Source organism: Muscardinus avellanarius, assembly GCF_963383645.1.
Source record: "Muscardinus avellanarius genome assembly, chromosome: 11".
Classification (NCBI taxonomy): Eukaryota; Metazoa; Chordata; class Mammalia; order Rodentia; family Gliridae; genus Muscardinus; species Muscardinus avellanarius.
The window spans coordinates 100,314,116-100,340,474 of NC_137797.1; the positions used below are offsets into that span (position 1 = coordinate 100,314,116).

General features: G+C 36.6%; 1 protein-coding gene across 1 annotated transcript; it reads left to right on the top strand.

Moving 5' to 3' along the window:
* Positions 1-47: 47 nt before the first annotated feature.
* LOC308269620 (vomeronasal type-2 receptor 26-like) lies at positions 48-26,298 on the top strand (the record flags this gene model as incomplete). The annotated part of the gene is made up of 7 exons (XM_080704987.1): positions 48-143; positions 3,910-4,073; positions 4,543-4,840; positions 8,489-9,298; positions 18,154-18,375; positions 19,003-19,126; positions 25,385-26,298. The coding sequence occupies 7 exons, from the start codon at positions 48-50 to the stop codon at positions 26,296-26,298; spliced, it is 2,628 nt and encodes an 875-aa protein (XP_080561113.1).
* Positions 26,299-26,359: the final 61 nt, after the last annotated feature.

Sequence of the window (26,359 nt, forward strand, 5' to 3'; positions counted from 1 at the left end):
AAGTAATGGATAGGAAATGGACAATGTTATGAAAATATGAATCAAAAATGTGTCTTGCAGTGACTGTGTGGCCCTGGTCCTATCATCAAGTGCCCCTGTCATCACGGGAGGCCACCATTCCAGGGAGCAGAGCTCGGGGTCAGGTAAACAGATGGTGAAATTTAACAGCCCTGAGGACTGATGGAGATGTGCAGTGTGTCTGTCCCACTGTCCTCTGAATAGTTTTCTCATCTTAAAAAACAGGTGCAGGTCTAGCAAAAGATTAAGGGTAGAATGAAATAGGATCATTCATTTGGAAACATAATATCTGCTTAAAATATGCCTTTTTATGGTGAGTTTACACTGGCTGTGACTTTCTTCTTATTTAAGCAAAAATGAATTTTTAAGCAATCCTAGAGTCTAGTGGTAGAAAGATGGTGGCATGTGTTTCTCATTCATGATGCTGCTTATAAAATGAGAGCTACAAATTTAGGTTTTGGACTGTCTAAATAGTGAGTGTGATCTGGTGATTCATCATGGATCGAAGCTTAGGCAAGCTCTGTGGGAAACAGAAGGGGAACCTGAGGGTAGAGACAGAGCCTCAGCACTGGGCCTCAACACAGCAGTGGAGAAGAAAGACCTATGGAGAGAGAGGGAGAGGAACCATCAATATGGGAGAGTGTGTTTTTCTGAAATGTTCAGAACTTTCAGACCTTTTCTCTTTTACATCTTGCCTTAGGATAACGAATTATCATTTATAATTTATTAAATTCATTATCCAGCATTTAGATGTGTCTGGACATAAATGTGGATCACGAGGTGAGGTTCAAGTCCTGGAATGTGAGGGAACAATTGTAATTAAAAAGGCCTGGAGAAATGTAGACTAATTTTTTAACGTGTTTTTTTTAGGAACTTCTTTTTCTAGTAAAGCAATTCCTGTTGGCACACTGTTACCAGCTTATCATAGGATAAGGATCGTGGACAATTTCCTCACACTTGTTTTCTGAAGCTCATGTTTAATTGTTGCATACTCTCAGGTGGAGAAGTCTTTGCTGATGCGTGGCAGCCATAATCAAAGAAATAGAGTTTTCAGTAATCACTGACTCCCAGTTTCTGTCAGATCACGTGAATGTGGGTTGTTTTGGCATAGCAGTTGCAGGTCATTTAAAGCCCTGAGGCTTGAGAGGAATTCTTTAGGCCCATTAAATCAGACACAGCTCTCACCTGGCTAAAGAACATCAAATTGATGGCATTTTTAGCCTATCTCAATTCCCAGTTATGACCTGCCTTCCGTGTTTCCCTAACAAATAGATCTTTAACTAAATTTAAGAAATAGCTAACCTTTTGGCAGGAGCATACACAAATATTTAACTATCAACTGTATGATCCTCATCAAAAGTTCACTAGTTTAAAATACTTGTTACCTAATTTGATAAGAAAATAATGTATAAATGTATATAGCAAAAGCATTAATCATCTCTTGACTTTGGAAAGATCAATTCCATATTTAATATTACACTAAACAAAAAGTTTTAGTTTTTGAATCCCAGAAATCCTTGAAAAGGAAGACAGACACAAATTATTCATTCATACCCTGAGCACGGCTGTGAAAAGAGTTAAATTAAGAAACCAAGTACACATTGAAATGCCTAAGATCAGAATGAGTTCAAATATTTGGCCACATGGAATATTATCATCTTAAAGAGGAGGAGTGGTTCTGTAAGCAAATATGTTTTCACATCATACCTTGTGCATTATAAAGATGAGTATTTAACTCTCACTGTTCATTTTTAACTGACAAAATTTTTCTTGCTGGTCTGGGCTTGGTTGTCTGTACCTTTGGCCAGCCGTATCTCTACTCAAGAAATCTTCCCAATAGAATGCAACAGGATGAGACTAAGTCACTCTTAAAATCCTTTGCTAGACTGTGTTTCAAGTATTAAGCGTAAAACATAAAATTGACAATTAGTGTGACTGTGGAGGCCTTCTGATTTTGTTTTAATTGTGTGGATTGTGTTTAAACCATTCAAAACTTGATTACTGATTTTGAGATACTGAGTGGTACGGCACAGTTGTCACTTTTGAATTGAATGTGTACAACAGTCCTGTGATGTTTATAGGGTATACCCTGGGATAGCTTCAGGTGCTGGAATTAAAGCTGATCTGTTATCACAAGAGAAAAAAGAAGTTCACCAGTTTAAATGTACTGAATGTGCGCCAACAGTGTCAAAATAGATGTCAAGTTAAAGCTATGTCAGCTGTGGTACAACAGCCTCTCGACAATTATCTAAACTCCCTGTTATTTTTTTAACAATTATAAACAAAAGAATAAAATACCCATGTACTATTTAAGAAATTTTCACTCCATAAGCAAGGTAATGGCAATTATCTTACTTAAGAAATACCAGTACCCATGAGGTATCTTTATATCCTTTCCCAAGTGCATTCTACTGACTTTAGTTCTCCAAACGGAAGATTCATTCTTAATTTTGAATTAGTAATTGCTTTTCTGCCTTTTTCCATTCTCAAATAATACTCTGTTGAATTTTACCGTTTGTCAATATCATGTAAGAAACTCTTCTACTATGTGTAGTCTTCTGTGATTTTCGCTATGTCTCAAGTCTATTTTAAGGGCTTATACTTGTATTGGTTAACATTATATCTATGTTTCATTCTTTTTTACTTCTGTGTATTGTATCTTGATATATTAGACTGTATTCATAGGAAATTCTACTCCTTAGAAATATTTGAAGTATTTTATGGTTTCTACATCTGGACACTTTCTATATCAAAAGGTATCTCTCTGTCAAAAAATACTAATCTGTTTTCTAAATTATGCCTGTAATAATTTAAATTTTTAATACTTTATTAAATATTCTATAATTTCGCATTTGTTTTCATTAAACATTTATATTCATTACTGCATATGTTAATACAGAATAATGGGCTTCATTGTGGCATATATTCACATTTATATTACATACTTTGCATGTGTCTATCACCACAACCATTTTTACCTTTCTCACTCTCCCCTATCTTTGATCTCTTCTAAAAGTTTCACTTCTACATCTGTGTCATCCTGGTTTAGACAGCACATATGTCATAAAAATATATAATTCTTGTGCTTCTGAGTCTGAGGATTTCCCTAACATAAGGATATCCAATTCCATGCATTTTATGCAAATGGCATTATATTGGATTTATTCATGGCAGAATAACAGTCCATTGTGTTCATACAATACATTGTTTATGCATTCATACGTCCATGGCCAGTTGAGTGGATTCTGGGAAATGTGTTTTGCAGAAATGTATACATGATTATTCAAGCATTAGGCTCCACTCTGATCTTTGATATTCTCCTTCCTGAGACATGGGACTCGCTATCTTATTAACTTTTGATAGTAACGGAGAAATCATTTGGACGAAGCTTCTTGACTCATGCTGGTGTAATTTCAGTATAGTAAGTACCCTATGGTACTTGGCACCTCTAATTACTCTGAAATCACTAAGGATACAAAATCCTTAGAAGTGTTTTCTGATTTAAAGTTGTTTTTGATGATGTTTTTCGTATGAGAAACAGAACCAGGTGTGAAGTTAGAGAGTTATGGCCCCTTGGAGACTGACATTAACTGTATGAATGCACCACGGATTGATGGTTGAGCAGATGCAAATCAAACACACTCCAAGAAAACAAGGCAGTGTTTACGTATAGCACATTACATCAGGCCCAAGACAAAGCTTTAAAAACTGGCCCCATGTCAAATGGAGAGGCCTGTGTTTGAACACAGTGCTGTTAGTCACGAGCATCTCTTGAGAAGATTCTCAATACACTCTATTTCTAAGGTGTTGTCAGTTATGCTAATATTTGTCAGTGTTAATATGAAATTACCCTTTGCTTTTCCTCTTCTTGTCACTTTCTTTTTATTCCAGGAGCAAAGTTCTACCCTCTTATCAGCTATCCCTGCTTCTCCTGGCTACTATCAGGATGGAGATGTCATTATTGGTGGGCTCTTTTCCCTAAGAGCGACTCTTAGGGACACCAAATATATGTTTGGATTTCAGGATACAGTGCATTTGCCAGATTTTGTTTTTGCGTAAGTATGTGGCTTCTCTGTACTGCACAGACCGGTGAAAATGCATTCCGAAGTTGATAATTACTTTTTTATGGAGAAAGATGTAGAATATTGTGTTATAAACTTTTGGCTTAAATTACTTTATTTAACATCATATTTGTGTGGCCACATTATTTTCTCCTGAGCTACATCCCATTATATAAGACAAAAACCATACCATGAAATTTAAAATTTATATTATTTTAATTTTCATTTACTTCATCCCCTGTACTTTTTTTCTCAGACTTAAACTACACCTTAAAATGTCACAATGGTAAATTTTATTGTAAATGAGAATGCCAATCGGATTTATTTGGGCACCAAAATTCTCAACATTTTCAACTTAGAATGTCCTATTCATTTCATAGATTTTCACTTGGATTTTTCTGCATGACTCTTTCTGTTTTACAGTAAATAGCAATAAAATAACCTTTTCTCCTTTGTATTCTAGAGCTCTCACCAAGCACTATCAGCACCTGCTGGCCATGGTGTTTGCTGTGGAACAAATCAACAAGGACGTGAACATGTTGTTCAATCTGTCTCTGGGCTTCTATATCTTCAACACAGATTTTATTGCGATGAAGGCCACGGAGAGTTCCATGTCTCTGCTTTCAGGAAAGAGTCCTCCAGTCCCTAATTACAACTGCAGGGCTGAGAAGAAAGACGAGCTGGTGGCCGTGATAGGAGGCGTTTCTACAGTAATATCAACCCCGATTTCTCGAGTGTTATCTCTTTACAATATACCACAGGTAAGTAAAAAAAAAATCTAACTTTTAAGGCTAACCATAATACAGTATTATTATATTACTTTTCTTCTTGAAATTCTTGTAGTTAGTTGAAAAGTATATTAGATGAGGCTACCAATATTTTTCCCTTGTTAATATTCATTTACTTATGATGATGCTTATATTTTATGTATATATGTGTAAATATATATATAATTAACCTTATCCATTGGTCATGAGATGATGGAGGGATAATTTTTTCTCATTCATATTTAAAAAAATTCCTTTTTGCCTTTCATACAACAAATGCAGTTTTTCCAAATATAGTTTTAAAAAATAGTCTATGTCACATGTGTTTCAAGTATGCAGTTCTGAAACAAATACCTTAGAAAGTATTCAATTTTGGAAAAATATAAGTACACAGAAAAAATAGACTAATTAAATGAGCCTCACATATACATCAAGCTTCAACAAATTAAAAAATACGATCATCTATTTATTTGTCTTATCTATTAAAGTGGCTTATTTTATTGCATCTAGTATGTTTTCTAAAGTGGATTCTGTTTTCTTTCTAAATGCAGATGCTAATCTTTTTTATACTTTAATGATTTTTTCTCTTTAAATACTAAAATTATGTATTAATTCATCCAGCAAATTCACAAGCAATTAATAAGCACTTATCTTCAAAAATAAAAGTTTTGCAATTGATAAGTATAAAGTATTAAGTATTCAAATTTAGGTAACTGATGAGCAGTTGGATATATATAGATATATAGTTTCAATTAAATTGTACGGAGGACATATAAATATGAACGATCATTTAGAAAATGTGTTTGTGAAAAAGGGAAAGATCCCAGTTGGGACCATGGGGGTATTTTGATATTAGAAGCTTGAAAAGATAGTGGAATTTCAGGAAAGGAGAGTTATAATGTGTACCATATTCTAGAAAATACATTGAGGAGAAGGAGGAATGCTGGTTTCCAAACACCATTTGTTGAAAAGTTTGTCCATTCTCAAACATAGATAGGTGTTTTGTACCTTTGTCGAAAATCAAATGGTTGTGTGTGGATTTTTTGTATGTCCTATTCTGTTCCATTGGTGTATATGTTTGTTTTTGTGCCAATACCATGCTTTTTTGTTACTAAGCTCTTTACCATAATTTATTTTAATATTATTATTATTATTATTATTATTATTATTAATTATTTTTTTGTGTGTGGTACTGGGGTTCCTGGAAGCCCTTCTACCTCCAGGCTACACTCCCAGACCTATTTTATATTTTTGAAACAGTGTCACTTACGCAAGCGCGGCTGGCTTCCAACCTGCGTGATCCTCCTGTCTCTGCCTCCCAAGCGTGGGGATTACAAGCGTGCTCCATCACGCCCGACTGTACCATAATTTACAATCAGTAATTGTGATGCATCTTTCATGGTTCTTATTATTGATAACTGCTGTTGCTATTGTATGTCTTTTGTTTCTCCATATAAAATTTATGACACTTTTTATTCTGTTGATAATAAAATTTTATTATGTTAGTGAGTATATTAATTCTGTAGAATGTTTTGTTAGAATGGCTATTTTGATAATATTTCTTTTGTGTAACCAAGAGCCTGGGAGATCATTGCTTTTAATATCTTCAATTCCTTTCTTTAGTCTTTTATAAATTTTCTTTATAGAGTTTTTCCTTACTTGATTAGCAGTATTACCAAGTATTTTATAGGTTTTTGAGGTTATTGTGAATGGAATTATCTTCTGAATTTCTTTTTCAGTGGACTCATGGTAGACATGTAGAAAAGCTACTGCTGTTTTAAAACAGATTTTGGATTCTGCTACTTTGCTGAGTTTATTAATCATCTCTCAATGTCTTTTGGTTGACTTTTTATGATGATAGGATGACATCATCTGTAAATAAAAATAATTTCAGTTCTTTTCCTATTTGAATTCTTTCATGTTTTTCTCCTGTCTTATTACTCTTGCAAGAGTGTCAAGGGCTAAATTGAAAAGGAGTTATGAGAATGGGCATCCTTGTCTTGGTCCTCATTTTAAAGGGAATTCCTGCAGTTTTTCTTTATTCTATGTGATGTTGGTTTTGAGTTTATTGTATGTTACCTTAGTAATGTTGAGGTAAGTTCCTTCTATCCTAATTTTCTGCAGTGTTTTATGATGAATGAGTGTTGGGTTTTGTCAAATGCTTGTTTAGCATCTATTGAGACGATCATGTGATTTTGTCTTCAGTTCTACTTACGTGGTTAATGAAATGTACAATTTGCAATGTTGAATCAGATTTGCATCCCTGGAATAAAACCAACTTGGTCCTAGTATACAATTTTCTTGGTGTGGTTTTGAATGAATTTCATTAGTATTTTGTTTAGAGTATTTTGCATCTATGTTCATCAAGGGTATTGTTTTGTAATTTTTTTTTTTTACTTGCTTTTGGTTTTAAGATGATACTGACCTCATAGAAGGAGTTTGGAAGGATTCCATTACTTTTGACTATAATTTGTGAAGCATTGTGTTTAGTTTTTTCTGTAAAAGTGTTATAGAATTCAGCTAGAAATTTATCTGAACCTGGGCTTTTCTTTGATGCAATATTTTTGTTGCTGTTTTTGTGTCTTTGGTTGCTATTGGTCAGTTTAGGTTTCTTATATAATCTGGGTTTAATTTAGGTACATTTTATGTGTAAAGAAATCTGTTGACGTCTATATTTTCCAGTTTATTAAATTATAAATTTTCCAAATTGTTTTTGATGATCCTCTGCATTTTCTCACGGTCTGTGGTGTGACCAACTCTTTGAAGCCAATAGTAGATGGCCTAAAATGAGTTCTGGTCAATGGCCATTTGAATTACCATATTTGTCATCACTGACCTAGTCTTGAAAATACTAAGAAACTTTGGCGATATCTGATACAATAGGTTCAAAAGGAAAAGTAAAGAGACACGTAGGAACAGTAGTAGAAAAAACTCAACTGAATCTTCTCTGAATTTGGGTAGAAACATGGGAGTAGATGTAGGGTTAGGACACAATAGATTATATATGAAGAGAAGGGAAAACATTCAGATGTGAATCTTTCATTTTGTGATAGCTAAATATGTATTTTAAAGGTAAAAGGAAGGCATGGGGATGGCTCGATATCCTAGACTTCTTTCTATTTTGAATTATAAAGTGCTTAATATATTTGTCTTCTGAGTTAGATTATAATGTAGCCTTGGAAAAATATCTTAGAGGATTCATATTTTATTACTTCTGTGATCGAAAAGCATAGAGCTCAATACTAGAAATTGTATATAATTGTGAATTTACAATTGTATATAATTCTATATAATTGTATATATTGTATAATTGTATATATTGTATATATTGTTTAATTGTATATAATTGTGAATGTACAATTGTATATAATTCTGAAATTATATACAATGTATGAAATTTCTTTACTTGATAAGAAGTGTAGATCAATGCTTTTTGAGTTATATTCAGATATACATTTAAAAGGAATATGGGTCATGGTATAAAAATGTAAGAAGTGGAAATCAAGTAATGAGTCAAATAAAATATATGGCTATTTCTTCATAAAGTGGTTTCTTTAATTGTTTTAATTCCACAGTAGATGTAAGAAATAGAGTGAAGTAAATTTTTGATAAATATGCATCATAATTTTGTCTTCTATTTAGATCAGCTATGGTCCCTTTGACCTCAGTCTCAGGGACAGAGTCCAACTTCCATCTCTTTACCAGTTTCCCAGGGACTCTGCAGCTCTGTATCAGGGGATTATCCGACTTCTGCTGCACTTTGGTTGGGTCTGGGTTGGCCTTGTGGTTCCAGATGACATCAGGGGAGAAATGTTCCTCAGGGACATGACCCAAGAAATGGACAACAATGGACTGTGTGTTGCATTTGCAGAAAGGATTTCAGAGTTTCCTGCTGAGGACAGAGTTAAAAGTGACATTTTTCAAATGAAAATCATGTATACCGATGTTAGTATTGTATTTGGTGACACATATTCTCTTCTGAGATTTGTATATAACATTTTTTGCATTGATATAACTGGTATTATCTTTGTCACAATCTCTGATTGGGATATAACAACAGTACCCTTTGAACCACGTCAAAGTTACACATATTTTGGTGGAGGATTATCCTTTTCTTTCCATATGGATGAGATTCCTGGTTTTAAAGATTTTCTCAGAAGTGTTCAGCCTGCAAAATATCCTCATGATATCTTTATCCAGGATGTGTGGTCTATGATATTTGAATGTCCACATCTGTCTAAAGATGGGATTAGAAAATTGAGTCGATGTGCACAAAATGACACCCTGGCAAGTCGAAGTCTAGATATTTGGGACATGAACACCTCAACCCAGAGTCACAAGGTGTATGCTGCTGTGCACGCCATTGCCCAGGCTCTTCATGAACAACTCTCACTTCAAGTGGAAGAACAATCCCTTGATAAAGACGAGAACCTGACTCCTCATCCTTGGCAGGTAAGAGCAGCTCATTCTTGTGTTATTTTAGGTTAATTGGATATGGGTTGTCCTTTTAATTTTTTGATTCATGATAATTTAATAGTTTTCCTTTTATAAGAAATTATACTTATAGCAAAGTGCTTTCAGAAGATTGATCTTTTCTGCCTTGATAATCTAAATATTCCATCACAAAAATAATCATAGTTTTTGGTAAAATGTTTATCAGATCCTGAGCTTATTTCATCAAAAATATTTTGGCTCTTATGTGATTAGATATTTTTAAATTATTTTTGTTTCTCTGGGAACAATCATGAACAATCATGAAATAAGTTATTTTTATTTTAAAAAATTTTTTTATTCGTGCACTGTATTCATACATCATATTGGGATAAAAAAATCTTTTGTAGACATACATGCACACATCGCTCAATTAACCCCTACCCAATACCCACCCCATTCCCTCCCCATCCCTCCTTCCCATGCTTGGCTTAGTGGTTGACATCTAGGATTATAGCAATGTATCCAAAATTAACAATGATAATCTCACATAACAGTTTCATTTGTCTGATACCAAGCTTTTGATGACTTCAAGATAACATTTCAATATTTCTTTTTGCTTTCTTTCTTACCAGAGAATATTTTTTTCTTTTTTCTTTTTTTAGGTGAAACTATCATACATTTATTTATTTATTTTTCAGAAAAAAATCTATCCTAATATGAAATATGGGCTCTAGATACCCAAAACGATCTTGAAAAAGAACAAAGCTAGAAGATGTATATTTTCTGATTTCAAACCATATAAAGCTACAATAAGTGAAACAGTGTAGTACTGTTCTAAAGGCAGATATATAAACCATTGGAGTTAAATAAAAGCCTAGAGATAAATTCTTCCATATGTTGTCAAGTTATTTTTGACAGGTTTCCATAAACATTTGGTGGAGGAAATAATAATCTTTTAACTAAATATTGTTGAAAAATAATAATTACATGAAAATAAAATTGGACCCTTACCTAACACCATATACAAATATTAACTCAAAATAGATAAAACACCTAAATATAAATCTTAAGACTATAAACTTTTAGAAGAAAATCTAGGTCATAAAACCTCACAACATTGAAATTGGCAGTGATTTCTTGGATATGATTTCAATGGCACAGGCAACAGAAGGGTAAACAAACTCCCTAAAAAATATTGTATATCCAAAGACAATGTAAACAGAGTTAAAAGTTGCTGATAGAATGGGATAAAATATTTCCAAATGCTATATCTGTAGGTATATTAATATTCCAGCTAGAAATCCTAAAAATTAGCAACAATAAAAGCAAACAATACAATTTAGAGATAGGTAAAAGACTAACATAAATAATGAATCTCCAAAGATAACCAATTTTAGTTTTCTGTTGGATGGAAAATCTTGTTTCTCTTGTTCTGATGTGTGTTACCTATTTCTTCTTTGTAGTTAATCTCTTTGAGTATTTTCTCTAGCGCTGGTTTTGAAGACATAAATTCCTTCAGTTTCTGTTTGTCATGGAAGCTTCTTATTTCCCCATCTAATTTGATAGAAAGTTTTGCTGGGTAGGAAAGTTTTGGCTGGCAGTTGTTTTCTTTCAGAGTTTGGAATATGTTACTCCAAGCCCTTCTGGCTCTCATGACTTGGTTTGGGAAGTCTGGAGTGATTCTAATTGGTTTGCCTCTGAATGCCACTTGGCCCTTTGTTTTGTTGCCTTTAAGATTCTCTGCTTGGCTTCCACATTGGTCATTTTGACAATTATGTGGTGTGGGGATCTTCTTCTCCGATCCTGTCTAAAGAGAGTTCTATAAGTTTTCTGGACCTGTGTATCAACCTCTTGCTCTATGTTTGGAAAATTTTCTGCTATTACTTCCTTGAAGAGATTGTTGATCCCTTTGGTTTCTGCTATTACTTCCTTGAAGAGATTGTTGATCCCTTTGGTTTCACCTTCTTTTCCTTCCTCTATTCCAATTATTCTTAGGTTAGCTCTCTTAAAATTGGCTCATATTTCTTCAATGTCAGATTCCTGCTGTCGGATATTTTTTTCTAAATTAGAAACTATGCGTTCATTTTTGGAGCGATCATCTTCTAGGAGTGAGATTCTATTCTCCATGTGGTCTAATCGGTTGTTTATACTTTGAATTGAGGCCTTTACTTCATTGATTGCATCCTTTATCTCTTTTTGGCTCTCTCTGAATTGTTTTCAAAACACCTCTATTATTTCTACAGTTATTTTCTTAATTTGACCTTCTAGAAATCTCTGAATTTCTGTTTTATCAGGTTCTGATGTTGTGGGGTTGTGGGCATTCATTGCTCCATTGTTATTCCTCTTTCCCATGATTTCAGAAGTTTGCGCCTTCTCTGGGTTCTTCCCTGAGTCACTACGACTTAACTGAAGGTGCTCTGGATCTTGAGTCTGTGGTATGTCAGTCCCCACTACTCCTTTACTGGGTTGTATTGCAAAGTCTCAGACCCAGGGAGTTAATTGAGGCTGCTTTAGACCATAGGGTTTGCCAGGTTGGTTGTTCTCCTGTGGGGAGTTGTAACTATGATGTGATATCTCTGCCACCGCCACTACCCCACTGGGTCAAGTCCCTGGGAGTGCAGTACTGGGATTTCTCCTCTAGGGGCCGCAATTTGACTCACTGTTGTTGAGTGTGCTGATGGAGCTGTAATGGATTCGGTAAATTCACAGCTGCTGTCCCGGTGGCAATATGGCATCACTGTCATGCCCTCGGCCGTGAGGCTGGCGTATTTCTTCTCTGGTTTTGAGCTCTGCTCTGAGTCCCTGCAGGGTGTGCTGTGCCCAACCTTGGGAGCTTTAGACGCTCCCTGTGCTGAAAAATCTGCTGAATTCTGCCCGACTGATTCGCAGCTGCTCACCTCAGCTCGCTACACGCCACTCCTCTCTGGAGCCTGGTATGCTGTTGAATGCATTGATCTGGTGCCGTCTGATGACCTCGCTGCTGCCGTCAGCAGTATGGCGCTGCTGCCGCGTCCTCGGCCATGAGGCCGGTGTATCTCCTCTGTGGCTGTGAGCTCCATTCTGAGTCCTCCTCCTCTCTGGGGCCTGATGCTGCGAGGGAAGTTGGTGCCCACGTGGCTCCATGCTGCAGCTCCGGCCACAGCACTGCGGTCTGGTTTCTTTCTGGCGTCTCGCTTTTCCAGCCCTCTTTTTCTCTGTCCCTTGTATTTACAGCTTTTGTTTCTCTGCTGATGGTGTTTTCGGGCTATGAAAGGCGCTGATTTTGTGTTAATAGAGATTGGTTGTTAGCAGAACTCGTAAGCCCCGCTTTTCTCCATCGCCGTCTTCCTGGAAGTCCTTATTTTTCTTAATAACAGTGACTTGCTTTATAGTAAATTGTAAATATCCCATACCAGTAAATAAATTTCTCATTTGTTTTCATTTTGCCATGATATTTTACTGTTGGCAGGATTAATGATCTTTTTTAAATTTATTTTGGTGGTACTGGGGTTCCTGGAAACCCTTCTACCTCCGGGCTACACTCCCAGATCTATTTTATATTTTTATTTGGAAAGAGAGTCTCTTAAGCCTGTGAGGCTGGCTTTGAACCAACGTGATCCTCCTGTCTCTGCCTCCCAAGCACAGGGATAACAAGCGTGCGCCACCAAACCCTGGGAGGATTGATGATTTTTTAACATATTATTTCCTTTATAGTTTTTTCTTTATGGTTGATGCTTCTTTTTACCCTACATCAAAGCAGAAAAAATTATCCTCTGGATTTCTTCTATTTCATTGCTTTTCATTTCATATTTAGATAATAATAACATTTTAAAATTATTTTTCTGCATTGTGTGTAATAGCAGGATTCAGATAATTACTCTTAAGTATAGCAATCCATGAATCAAGCTCAAATTAGTAAAAGTTCTCTCTAAATCTCTATTTTCATTCATAAATTGTTTTATATTTATTTTAATTTGTGAACTCTTTTTTTCATGCTTCATTAATCAGGTGTCGGTTTCACAGAATTTGCATAACCAATATAATTTTCCAATCAACAAAAATATGTATTTCTGCATAGCTGATTTGTAAAAATATTATTAGTATTTTATTTTATGTTACAGCTCCTCATAACTTATCATTGGTTTAAGATAATAATTCTAATTCTCATTTTACCTGTGGAGAGCCAGATTTATTACCAATATTAATGAAAGTGATTTACTTTTAACCCCATTTTATGTTCTTATGGCCTTTCTCAATAACAACCTGGTAAATATCAGTTTATTTATGGATCTCAAATTTTTTCTTTGCTTTACAAACCTGTTTATTTTGTCAACATCACCCTGATTTTATTACTGTTATTTTATAATGTAATCTGAAATTATGGCATGCAATGCCTATGGGTTTATTGCACTTGATCAAGATAACCTTAGGTGTTTGAGATCATTTGTGGTTCCATATACATTTTAGAATTGATTTTTGAAATTCTGAGGAAAATCTCACTAAAACTTTGATTGGGATTGTATTGAATTTTAATAAATTTTTGATAACATGGGCATATAAACTATATTTGAGTCCAGGAATAAGAGATGTATTTACAATTTTGTGTGCCTTTTCAGTTTCTTTCATTAACAGAGTATTCATTGTAGAGATGTTTTGCCTCCTTGTCTAAATTCATCTCTTAATAGCTTAGTTTCTTGATGCTATCCAAAAGAGCTAATTTTCCTTTTTTGGTGTAATTTGTGGATAATATAGAGAAACACACTCAATTTTTGTATTTTGATTCTGTATCCTGACACTTGACTGAATTGGCACATTGGGTCTAATTTTTTATTTTATATTCTTTTATGGATTCCGTTACGTTTTTAGACCATGACTGTTAGCATCTGGGGGAACTGTGCCCAGGGACCTTTGATGGATCCCTGGGAATAATTCCCCTCAAAAACACAAAAAACTGAGGATTCTTGTCCTGAGATAAGGATAGATATGCAATAGCCTGGACTTTTGCTGAGGATTTAAAGTAGTTTATTAAAAAGATAGAAATACAGAAGATAGTTACAGCCCTCATGTAGGGGGGGCTTCAAACGAAATCACTGAAGCACAAAACACAGAACAGACTTTTTATACACGACATCCTCCATCTTGTTTCACATAATTCTAAGGCAGTAAAAGACCCTGTAAGGTTCCTCTCCTTACTTGCTAAGGTGTCTCCTTTCACGAGGTCAACCCCTCTTCCCACCCTAGCTAGATTATCCAATTATGTAAACCTGTCTTTAGAATGAGGATGAGGAAGTCCTAGTTCCCCTCTCCTATCGACTTGCTAATTACCTTTAGCTAGGTTAATTTACAATCGAATAGTTGCCTGCTTCTTGGCAGAAACCAAGTCCTTTCACAGATCTGCCACTCACCCGATTTTTGAAATATATTTATTACTAATCAGAGCTTTCTCAAATCTTCCTAGGCCATTCCCAATACTGGTACAGATTCTTTTGGTTTTCTACACAGAAGATCATGCCATCTTCAAGCAGGTAGAAATGAGTTCACCTTTTCCTTTTTAATTTGAAGGCCTGGTATATTACTTTTTCTCCTGCATTATTGCAGTGAATAAGACTTCTTATACTATGCTTAGTACAAAAAGAGAAACTGGACATTTTTTCTTCTTACTTTTTTCTTCTTTTTTCATCTTCTTATAATAAAACATGCTTCAATTTTGTTTCTTTTCAAAAATATTTGGCTTTTCACTGTTGGATATTATGCTAATGTGTGGCTTTTAATACTTTTTAATTATTATATTGAGACCTCCTATATAGTATTATAGTGTAACATGGTGGTCCACCCTTGTAATCCCAGCATTCAGGAGGTGGAGACCAGAGGTTCACAGTTCATGGATAGCCTCAGCTATTTAGCTAGGTCCTTTGAAACTCAATGAGACTCTCTTTCAAAAAAAAAAATAAAACTAAAAAATTGGACTGGGGGTGTAGCTCAGAGGTTCAATGACCCTGGGTTCCATCCCAGTACTACAAAAAATAAAAAATAAATAAAAGAAAAAGTGGATAGCTGGGTTCTAGGTGGCTCTATTCTTAGTCTTTAGAGAAATTTCCACCGTGATCTCTAGAGGGACTATGTTAATATTCAACCCGTTTTGAAGATTTTTCTCTTTTTATCCTTCACAAAAGTTTATTATTGTTCGACTTAACTATTGCCATTCTGACTGGAGTGAGACGACTATTCAGAGTACTCATTTGCATTTCTCTAATTGCTAAAGATGTCGAACATCTTATCATGGATCACTTTACCATTTGTATCTTCTTTTGAGAAATGTTTGTTTACCTCATTTGACCATATGTAGGGTTTTTTATTCTTAAGGTATTAGTTTTTTGATTTTTAAAATTTTTGGATACTAATCCTGTCAGAAAAGTAATTTGTCAAAGGTTTTCTCCCATCCTGCAGTCTCTCTGAATTCTCTTGCTTGTTTACTAAGTGATCTGAGGCCATTTATTAGATGCCCTCCCATTTCTTAATTCTTGGTCTTATTTTTTTAGTTTAAGGCTGAAGAAGTCAATGGCTGAACCAATTTGATGGGTTAATGTACCCTTTTATAGTGTATTTATGGGGATTCTTTCCCGGGACTTGGGAGGGAGAGACCTGAAATGAAGACACGGACAATTTTCTCTTTGACAACTGACAACTTTATTCTCTTGAACTAAGTTTTTATACCTTTTCCCCTGCACCAAAACCACAACTTCAAAAGAAAGAAAAACATCAAAGTACAATCTCAAACACAATACAGAATGATTGATATAGAACATACGTCATGTGCTTGCAGAATACAATCATGGAGGGAAAATTAAGAAACAAGAAGAAACAAGGAGGCCTGGTTAAACATTATTAAGAGCATGATTACAGCCAGTTCCCACTCTCACTGGTGGGTTGGGGGTGAGAAATTCCGGAAAGACCAGAAGTCACCCAGAGTCTCGGAAAGCTTGACCTTTCGCCAAACAGCCTTAACTCTTTTGGAACCTTTCGTTCCTCAGGCTTCTTCCATGTCCTCCATCATGTATTAATCCATTCCTGAATGTGGGTCTCTCAAGATCACAACATCTCTCATTAAGTCCAAATCCCAACAGTATAGCCTTGGGACTGAGTTTTATTTTCAGTTTTGGTGAGGATAAAAAAGTCAATCCATAGCAGAATTCTTTCTTTTATCAAGAGCTGTGGTTTAATGCATGCCATTTAGTTGAAGGATTATTTTCCTTTGATCTTACATGCTCCCAACATGCCCTTTGCTGATCTACCTCTACTTCCAACTGGAAAATTCTTAGTTCTTAGTACTGAAAATATTTTCCCCCCTTTCTTCTGTTGTCTCCATTGGTAGTACCGGAATAGACATTATACCTGCAGAAATGTCCCATAGTTCTTATATATTTTTGTTCTTATTTTACATTTTATTGGGGTGTTTCTAATGATGTATGTCAAGCTCAGTGGGGCTTTTTTAATTTTTTTCAGTACTATCCAGTTTATAGTTGGGACCATAAAAAGCATTTTTCTCTTAACTCTTAGTGGATTTCTAGCACTTCATTTAGATTTTTGTTAAGTTTTTAATCTCTCTGCTTGCTTACTCACCTTGGCTTGCATAGTGCAACTTATCCTGAAGAGCTCTTGTGACATTAATCAAAGTCTTAACATTCTAGTCTGATGATTCTAAACCGTCAGCTGTATTTGGGTCTTGTTCTGTTGCACCCTTTGTCCCTAGGTAACATCGATGTTTTTCTTGTCTTTTAGCCTGATGCATTGAGCACAAAGAACTGAGGCTCCTTTACTGAGCCTGTTTTATGAGGGTTCATTTTTCCTGCCTATTGCTTATGCTGTTCATATTGCTTCCTTTAACTGTAGCTGTCTGAGTTTCCATGTTCCTCTTCTCTCTTTGTTTTCTGCCTCACATATCTTCTCTGGGTTCCCTAAGCCTTCTAACCAATCTGATCTTTGCACTTTCTTAGTTTTACATTGATGAGCCCTGCTGCCTTGGGGATTGGGATGGGGGAGTGTTCCTTGATCTGGTGATAAGCCCTGTGAGTTTCAGTGGGCCTGTGCCCCAGACCTGTAACCTTCCAAGTGCTTCTCATCTCTTTATCTCTCCTTTAGGTGAGACAGGAAGGCTGGAAGGGACCTGAGCTGGGTGTGGATTTGCCTGCTCCAGGTTGACTGGGCTCCAATAAGGCAGTTTCCTTTGTCTGTGGGAAACAGTGTTCTGGGCATGTTTCAAAATACTGTTTGCTCCCCCTTCTGAATAAAGGAGGATGCTATTCTGTGGTCTTCACAGCGAGAAGCTGGTGGAGATCCTGGAGAAAACCCTGTGTCAATGTGCCCATCCCCCATTTCCACAATCCTAGGTCTCTAGGGGTTTTCATCTCACTGACAAGTGGGCACTTAGTCTGTGGAATCACTTCAATTCTGGTGTAATTTTAACACTAGTTCTTGGGTCCTGCTTTTTTTTTCCTTTCCAGTAAACTACCATTTTATTATTTGCCCATCTCTCTAGTTTATATGACCACACTCTGCCTTGTGAGCTACATTTTCTGATGTTTCTAATAATTTTTCCTTAAAATGAGAAGTTAGTGATTTTAAAAAGAGAGACAGTGTCCTCACTGACTCACTGGGAGTCCTTGGAAAATTCAGTTTTCTCATTTTCAAAATGAAGATAACATTAGTAATTCACATATAGATTTTATGAAACCTATTTCCCAAAATATATAAAGCAAATAGCCATAGACGTTCCTTGGGTACATTTTAAACTCAATATAAGTGTGTGATGGTGACTTGGAAGAAAAGAGGTCATACCATTTGTTCCTATTTCTAGGCTTTGTGAACTCAAGTTCTCAAAATTATTTCACTTTCAGCTCCACCCATTCCTGCAGAGAGGCCAACTGGAAAGAAGTGTTGGGAAGGGGAACATTATGAACAAGATGACGTCCACGACCCGGCTTGACATCTTTAACTATCAGTCTCTGCTGAATGGAACCAAAGCCCAGGTGAAGGTTGGAGAGTTCATTTTCCAATCACAAGGTGTCCAGCACTTATCATTAAATGATGAACTGATAACGTGGGGTGACCGCGAAAAGGTGAGCATCCCCTTAGATGGGCATGCTGGGGATATTCCTCAGAATCCAGAGCGCTCACAGAGTAGGACTTAGGAAAACTCATGACCTCATTGGGTGGAGACTTCCCTTACTTCTTACTTTGCTGTGAGGACAAGTATGGGAACTTTCTGCCCTCGGATTCATGTGAAAACTGTTTCCTTATGTTTAGTTAAAAAAAAAAACTAATTGTCTTTCCTGGTACAGATTAAATGGACTTTTTCCTATGTAGTAAAATCAGAATTCTTGAAAGTTCATGGTATCAATGGTAATTTAAACATCTGATTCCAATGTGAGAAGTAAAATGAGTATTTATGGATGAAAATAGACTCTTTCAAATTAGACATAAAATGTAGTACTCGGATTTTACTGTAAATGGCATATTTATATTAGGTCTTGGTTAGGCATTATTCACCCCCCAAATTCAGCGGCACATTGAAAAGAGAGGTGGGGCATAGTATCGAGGAACATAGGGGTCATTAGACATTTTCCAGGGGTTTCTAAGTTCTTAGTTAAGTTCTTATGTCACATAAAGTTCAGAATCTCCCACCTGCATGGTGTTGCTCAATTTGTTTCTGGACCAGCTCACCCTCTTCCATCTCTCTTACTCAGGATCCTTCTACTGATTGCTACGTTAATTGTATCCCTGGCTTTAAAAAAGTACTTTCTGAAGGAAAGCCAATCTGTTGCTTTGGATGCCTTATCTGCCCAGATGGGGAGTTTGCAAATGAAACAGGTAAGAATTCCTAAAAATTATTCAGAATGTGGAAAAGGTATAAACTGAAACATGGCTTAACACTAAATAAATTGAGAATTACAGAGACACAGACCTTCAGCTCTGAGGGAGAACACCTCCATTTCTTTAGCTCAAGGAGCAGGTGCACCTGGCAGGAGGCTGAGTTAGTTCAGGTTGGTGGCGCCCCCTGGCTACCTCCAGGAGCAGATACTGTGCTCTCTGGGAGGAACCCTCCTTCAACTGGACTCTCAGGAATTAATGTGAAATAATAAATAATAAGTTATAATATTAGTTTTGAACATATAGAGGTAACCATATCATATTACAAATAAACGGTTTTGCAAAAGTTTAAAGCAATCTTTTATAAGTGAAGAACAAAAGCTAAGAGTGTGATAAACATCTGTAATCCCAGTACTAGGAGGCCAAGACAGGAGCAGCCATCAGCAGGGACTAAGCAAGACAGTTTCCAAATAAAAAGTGAAAAGACCTATGAGTGTAGCTCAAAAGTAGAATGCCCCTGAGTTCAACCACTTTTCCAAAAGGAAAGAAAGAAAAAGAAATGAATCGTAAAATAAAATAGTGAAATAGTAAAAATAGCAAACCTGTGTAAACAGTCAATCGATTGGTTAGTAGTTGATTGGACAAGAGTGTCATGAGATTTATTGTAGGGAAAATGCATCTGAGGAACTGGTCCAGAACAGCCATGCAGGCAGCGTTAGAGGTAAGCAGGATGGCATGAGATCTGGATGCCAGGAGGAGCAACTCAAGGGATGGAGGAAAGATACTAAATGAAGGGATAATATCAGATGATTTTCAAAAATTGATAAAGTATAAATTCATCTCTACTTATATTTGTACCAATTTAAAACATTCTAAATAGGAAAATGTAAAAATGATTATTGTATCAAGGCAACTGTGGTTAAATGCAGAATTGCATCAAAGATGTATATATATGTATGTATGTGTATATGTATATACATAATGGATTATATATTTATGTTTGTGTGTATATATTTATATACGTATGAGTGTATATATATCTATATATACATATACACATATACACATATATAACATACACACACACACACACACACACACACACACACACACACATATATATATATATATATATATATATCGGATTTTGAAAGAAGCCAAGGAGAAATGATGGGCACATACAAATGAAATTAGTTCCTATGGAAAATAAACCTGCTTTCAATTACATTAAAAAAAGTGACAATTGCTTGATTGACAGTAAAATTCTCAATAGAATTAATGAATGGGATTATTTAGTAGAATAGTATCTCTGATACCCTGAGAACAAATACACGTGCCTATAAGGTGGTGACAGTGGTTGTATTTGCCTCTTCTTGTACTCTGTAACGCCTTGATAGTAGACAGATCTCACCCATGTTCATACTGAGGATGCTTTTTTGAGGATATTTCATATCCAGGGACAGAGACAAGTCATGGGCTGACTGTATTTAACTCTCAAGCCAGTTCCCTAGGCAACTCTGACTCCCTGCACAGTGTCCATCACATTTCACCTGGTCTCTCTCAGGTTAGCAACCTTCCCTGGTAACTTGTTTAGGCAGAGTCCTATCTTATTTAGACATTGTGGTCATCTGTGCTGTACTCTTCCTCACAATTTGTAATTCCTTTTGCTTTTGAAAATGTTAATATTTGAATATGAGCCTAGATGTGTCTTCTTCCTTTTTATTTCCACATTTTATTTACTTTTGTTCAAATTTTTATCATCTTCAAAAGTTTTTTGAAGCAAACGTGGCTGTCATAGAGCCTGAGAATTTTATTATAAAACCCTTAATATATATTTCCAACATTTCTGTATCATTAAATCTTAGGTGTAGATCTTATACAACATTCTGTAGTTTTCAAAGTATAAAGTGTTTTATAAGCTGTATTACTGCCCCATTGAAGCATTTTCACTAATCTTATTTTGTATTTTATATCATGATAGCCTCCAGTGACATTAACTGTCTAGCCCAAGGATTCAGCCTGGTCATGTTTCCTCAGAAACTTGTAGAGCAGAGGGCCTCTCCTGCTCCCCCTGGTGGTCAGCAGCCCTTGGTTCTTCCTTCAGTTACACACTCCAGTCTCCCTCTGTCTTTGCTAGCTCTCCTCTTTCCTTTCTGACTGCACACACTGTTTTCTTTTCCCATAATGTGCAGTGTATTCTGTCAGGGTGCACTGTAATGACCTCCCCAAACTCAGTTACCTATTCAGTGATCCTATTTCCAAATAAGGTGCTATTTCACAGGTATCTGGTGTTAGGGTTTTAGCATATCTCATATGGAAAGTACTTAAGCAGTATCATATAACTACCTTTCCATTTACTTACAAACATTCATATGCATTTCCCAGCTGTGATAAGTGTGTTAAATGTGGGGGTACCCAGTGCTCATCATGCAGACACCTTTGTCTTCAAGCAGGTTATAGCCTCCGAAGGAATTAAATCTTTAATACTTGGACAGAAGTAAATACGTGGAACCAGTTGTGATTTGTGCTAGAAAAGAAAATAGTGTGATGACAGGAAATTAACAGGGGACGGCAAATGTGAATGGAGGGGTCAGGGAAGACATTTGCATTTAGTGAAGTCTCAAGTGCGATATCAGTGATGAAATGGACCAGATTTTGAAAACCAGTAAAAATGGCTCTAGGCAGAGCACAGTGGAATACTAAATTTTAGGGCTATTTATCCTCTGCTGACACATCCCCATCGTGAGAGCAATTAACAGAAACCTCAGCCGAGTCCTCCTTGACTCCTAATGCTCTGCTTCCTCTGTGCCTTGCTCTGCACTGGTCAGCCCAGCCCAGCCACCTGTGCCCTGGAACAGGTGTGATTTGGAGTTGTCTTCTCTGTAGCTGTTTGTTCTGTTTTGGCAAAGACCTTCATCGAGGTGGTGGCCTTCAAAGCCTCAAACGTCATGCTGTTCCTGAACAAACTTATCAAAGCCAATCACAGTGCTGAGCACAGGAGAAAAGGGTAGGGGAAGGGATGGGGTGGAAATGGGGAAGAACACAGTGATACCGTGTGAATGTATGCCTCCATCACCCTGAATTCACCAAGATGCATGATTACAGTGTAGCAGTAAGTTAAGAAAAGAAATCTATTCAAAAAGGGGAAAAACAAAATACAAAAGAACTATCTACAAAAATGCAGAAGTGACAACAATATCAAGTTAGGAAAAAACAATATTTAAAAAAATATTTTTATGCCTTCTTTAGAAATGAAGATCAAAAGCCAGCAGTGGTGACCCAGACCTGCAGTATTTCTTTTTGTTTCTGGAAATGTTCATATTTGAATGTGAGTCTCGATGTATCTTCTTTTATTTTATTTCAACATTTAATTTCCATTAAATGGAAATTTATTTCATTTTTGGGGGTTTTTTTTGAGGTACTGGGGTTTCTGGAAGCCTTTCTACCTCTGGGCTACACTCCCAGACCTATTTTTACATTTTTATATGGAAACAGGGTCTCCTAAGCCTGCGCGGCTGGCTTTGAACCTGCACGATCCTCCTGTCTCTGCCTCCCAAACGTGGGGATTACAAGCGTGCGCCACCACGCCATGCTTGTATTTCATTTTTTAATATTTTTGGAGCTAAAGTAGCTGTCCAAGTACCTGTGATTTTCATTATAAAGTATTCTTTATTTTCATTTTCAAACTTTCCATGTCATCAAATCTTAGGTATGGCTGTAACATAAAATTCTGTATTTTATTTATTTATTTATTTATTTATTTATTTATTTATTTATTTTTGTGGTACTAGGGGTGGAACCCAGGGGCTTTTCTACCTCTGGGCTATACTTCCAGACCTATCTTATATTTTATTTGGAAACAGGGTTTCACTACGTTTCTGAGAGCCTCACTAGGTAGCTGAGGCTGGCTTCGAACCTGTGTGATCCTCCTGTCTCAGCCTCCCAAGCTCTGGCTTTACAAGTGTGCACCATCATGCCGGGCAAAATTCTGTATTTTAAAAAAATGTAAAGTACCATACAAAATTGAATTACTGGCCCTCTGAACCATTTCCACTAATCTCTTTTTGTATTTTCCTCATGACTTGCCAACATCAACAGAAATTATCTCACAGTTCTAGAGTCCAGAGCAAAGATTTCAGAACGGTCATGTCTCCTGTGAAACCTCTAGAGTGGAGACTCCTGCTCCTCCTGGCTTCCACTGGTGCCCACCAATGCTCGCTTCTTCCTCTTTCATTTCCACCACGCCAGGGTCTTCACATAGCTTTCCTCCTGCCTTTTCTGTCCGCACATGCTGTTTCCTTTTACGCATAACACTACCAGATATACCTAGTCAGGGCCCCCTGTAATGACCTCCTCTTAACTGGATTACTTTTCCAGTGACCATGATTCCAAAAAAGGTCACATGTCACCGGTATCTGTTGTTAGGGCTTTAGCATTTCTTGTAGGAGAAACTGTTCAACCAATACTGTATAATTGCATATTTATTTATTTACAAATCTTCATTCTGCATGGCTACAGTTAGCTGTTAACCGTGTCAAAGGTAGGGCACACCGTGCTTAACAAGAAGGCATCCTTTGATCTTCAAGCAGGTTATGGCCTATGAAGGAATGAAATATCTAATACACAAAATAAATATGTGATTGTCGATTGTGATTTGTCCTAGAAAAAATAGTGTAATGACAGGAAATTAATATGAGATAGCAAGTGTGAATTGAGGGGTTAGGGAAGACATTTCATTTAGTAATATTTGAGCTCAGATTTGGGGGATGAAACAGAGCCCGATTTTGAAAAACAGTAAAATGGCTTTGGGCAGAACATGGGAGTATACCAAAGTCTGGGGCAGAAAAACAAGCTTGATAGGAATTGATCAAATATCAGGGGTAGTGAATGATAGAACAGGAATATGAAATTGACCGTCCTTGGTATGATGTGGGAAGGGGTCAGATAGTGTAGGGCAGTGTAGAATTTATATTTTTTCTATCAAGAACAGAGTAACCCAAAGTTGTCACTTTTCTGAGGCCCAAATCCAAGAACGCCTGGATTCCATGTAAAGCCCCCTTACTGAATCCATATCTGTGGTGAGTAACATGTAATACTAGGGGTACTAACTTAATACTAGGGGTAATAACTTAACTCAAAGTCTCGTAATACTTAAGCATCATGACATTGGTTTCCTTCGTCCACTTTCTTAACATTTGATTTTGGAGAAAAGCAAATATGGAGAGCCGAGGAGTCACATTAAATTACGAATCCCATTCATATTAAACCACTGTATTAAACCATATAAACCAGTGAATTGTATTAATCCTAAGAAAGAGACATTAGCAGCATAAAAATACTCAATATTTAAAAATTAATTTCAGTAAAAATCTGAGATATAATCCCATACCACAATTAAACATGTAATATTTTCGTATTAAAAATGTAGCATATAAGCTGGGCATGGTGGCACATGCTTGTAATCCCAGTACTTGAGAGGCCGAGATAGGAGTATTGCAGGTTTGTGGACAGCCTCAGCTACTTAATGAAGCCCTCCACAACTTAGTGAGAACCTGTTTCAAAATAAAGAATAAAAAAATAGGGCTGGATTTTAGCTGAAACACAGAATGCCCTTGATTTTCATCCCCAGTACCACAAAAGAAAAAAAGAGGCATATACCAAAACTTTTCAGTCAAATTCTAAAATATAAGCCTACACATCTCTTTAGGTTTTGAAATTTCTTTAATGTATTTATCCCTATTTATATAGTAATTTAATACATTTTGCGCAGGAAAGATACTAAACTGAATAATGGAAAGACGTCAAAATGTATGGGAAAAACTTTTTGCAAATTAATTTTGTGCTACAATGAGAATTCTAAATAAAATTAAAATTTATTTAAATAAAAAAACAAATTTATTCCACCATAATAAAAATAATTTCTCTAAAACTGATTTGTTCTTTTCATAGACAATTAAATATATTTTTCAAACAGTGTGTATTTTTCTCTCAACATCACTTTCCATATTTATGGTGCTCCTTCTCATTGTTCAGTTCAATTCAGTCTTTGTATTTCTTATGGAATCAAATATGTGGTAGATGATTTCTCTGACATTAAGGAAAGTGTTCATCTACTTTTTCAATACTATGGTCTAATGATAGTTTAAGTGTGTACATTTTCTTCACAACACAACTAAGGTCTGTTCTACATGTATATCTGTTATGTGTGTATTTGGGGCATGATAGAGGAACAGAATAAATCCATCTGTGTCCTTTCAGATATGGATGAGTGTGTCAAGTGCCCTGAAGATCACTATGTAAATGAGGTGAAAAGTCAGTGTCTCCCTAAAATCCTGACATTTTTGTCCTATGAAGACACTCTAGGAGTTGTTCTGGTCTCTGTGGCCATTAGTTTTTTTGTCCTCACTGCTCTGATTTTGGGACTGTTTATCTTCTACCGACACACCCCCATCGTGAGAGCAAATAACACAAACCTCAGCTACGTCCTCCTCGTCTCCTTGATGCTCTGCTTCCTTTGCCCCTTGCTGTTCATTGGTCAGCCCAGCCCAGCCACCTGTGCCCTGAGACAGGTGTTCTTTGCAGTTGTCTTCTCTGTGGCCGTTTCTGCTATTTTGGCAAAGACCTTCATCGTGGTGGTGGCCTTCAAAGCCACCAAGCCTGGAAAGGCGTCGCAGATGAGGCTGGTGAGCCGAGGCTCCAACGCTATCGTCGTCCTTGGCTCCCTGATTCAAGGCTGCATCTGCATGGTGTGGCTGGGAACTTCTCCCCCTTTCCCCGATGTGGACTCACAGGCAGAGTTTGGCCACCTGGTCCTGCTGTGCAACGAGGGCTCCCCCGCCGCCTTCTACTGCGTCCTGGGTTACTTGGGCTTCCTGGCGCTTCTGAGCTTGATGATTGCCTTTGTGGCCAGGAGGCTCCCGGACACTTTCAACGAGGCCAAGATGATCACATTCAGCATGCTGGTTTTCTGTAGCGTGTGGGTCTGCTTCTTACCCACCTACCTGAGCACCAAAGGCCGACTCATGGTGGCTGTGGAGTCCTTCGCGATCCTGGCTTCCAGCGCTGGCTTACTGGGGTGTATATTCCTTCCCAAGTGCTATGTCATCCTCCTGAGGTCTGACAACATTTCAAGGAAGAAATTACTTGAGCACATTCCTTCTATAACACAATGAAATTAAACTTCAAAAAAGTAATGGATAGGAAATGGACAATGTTATGAAAATATGAATCAAA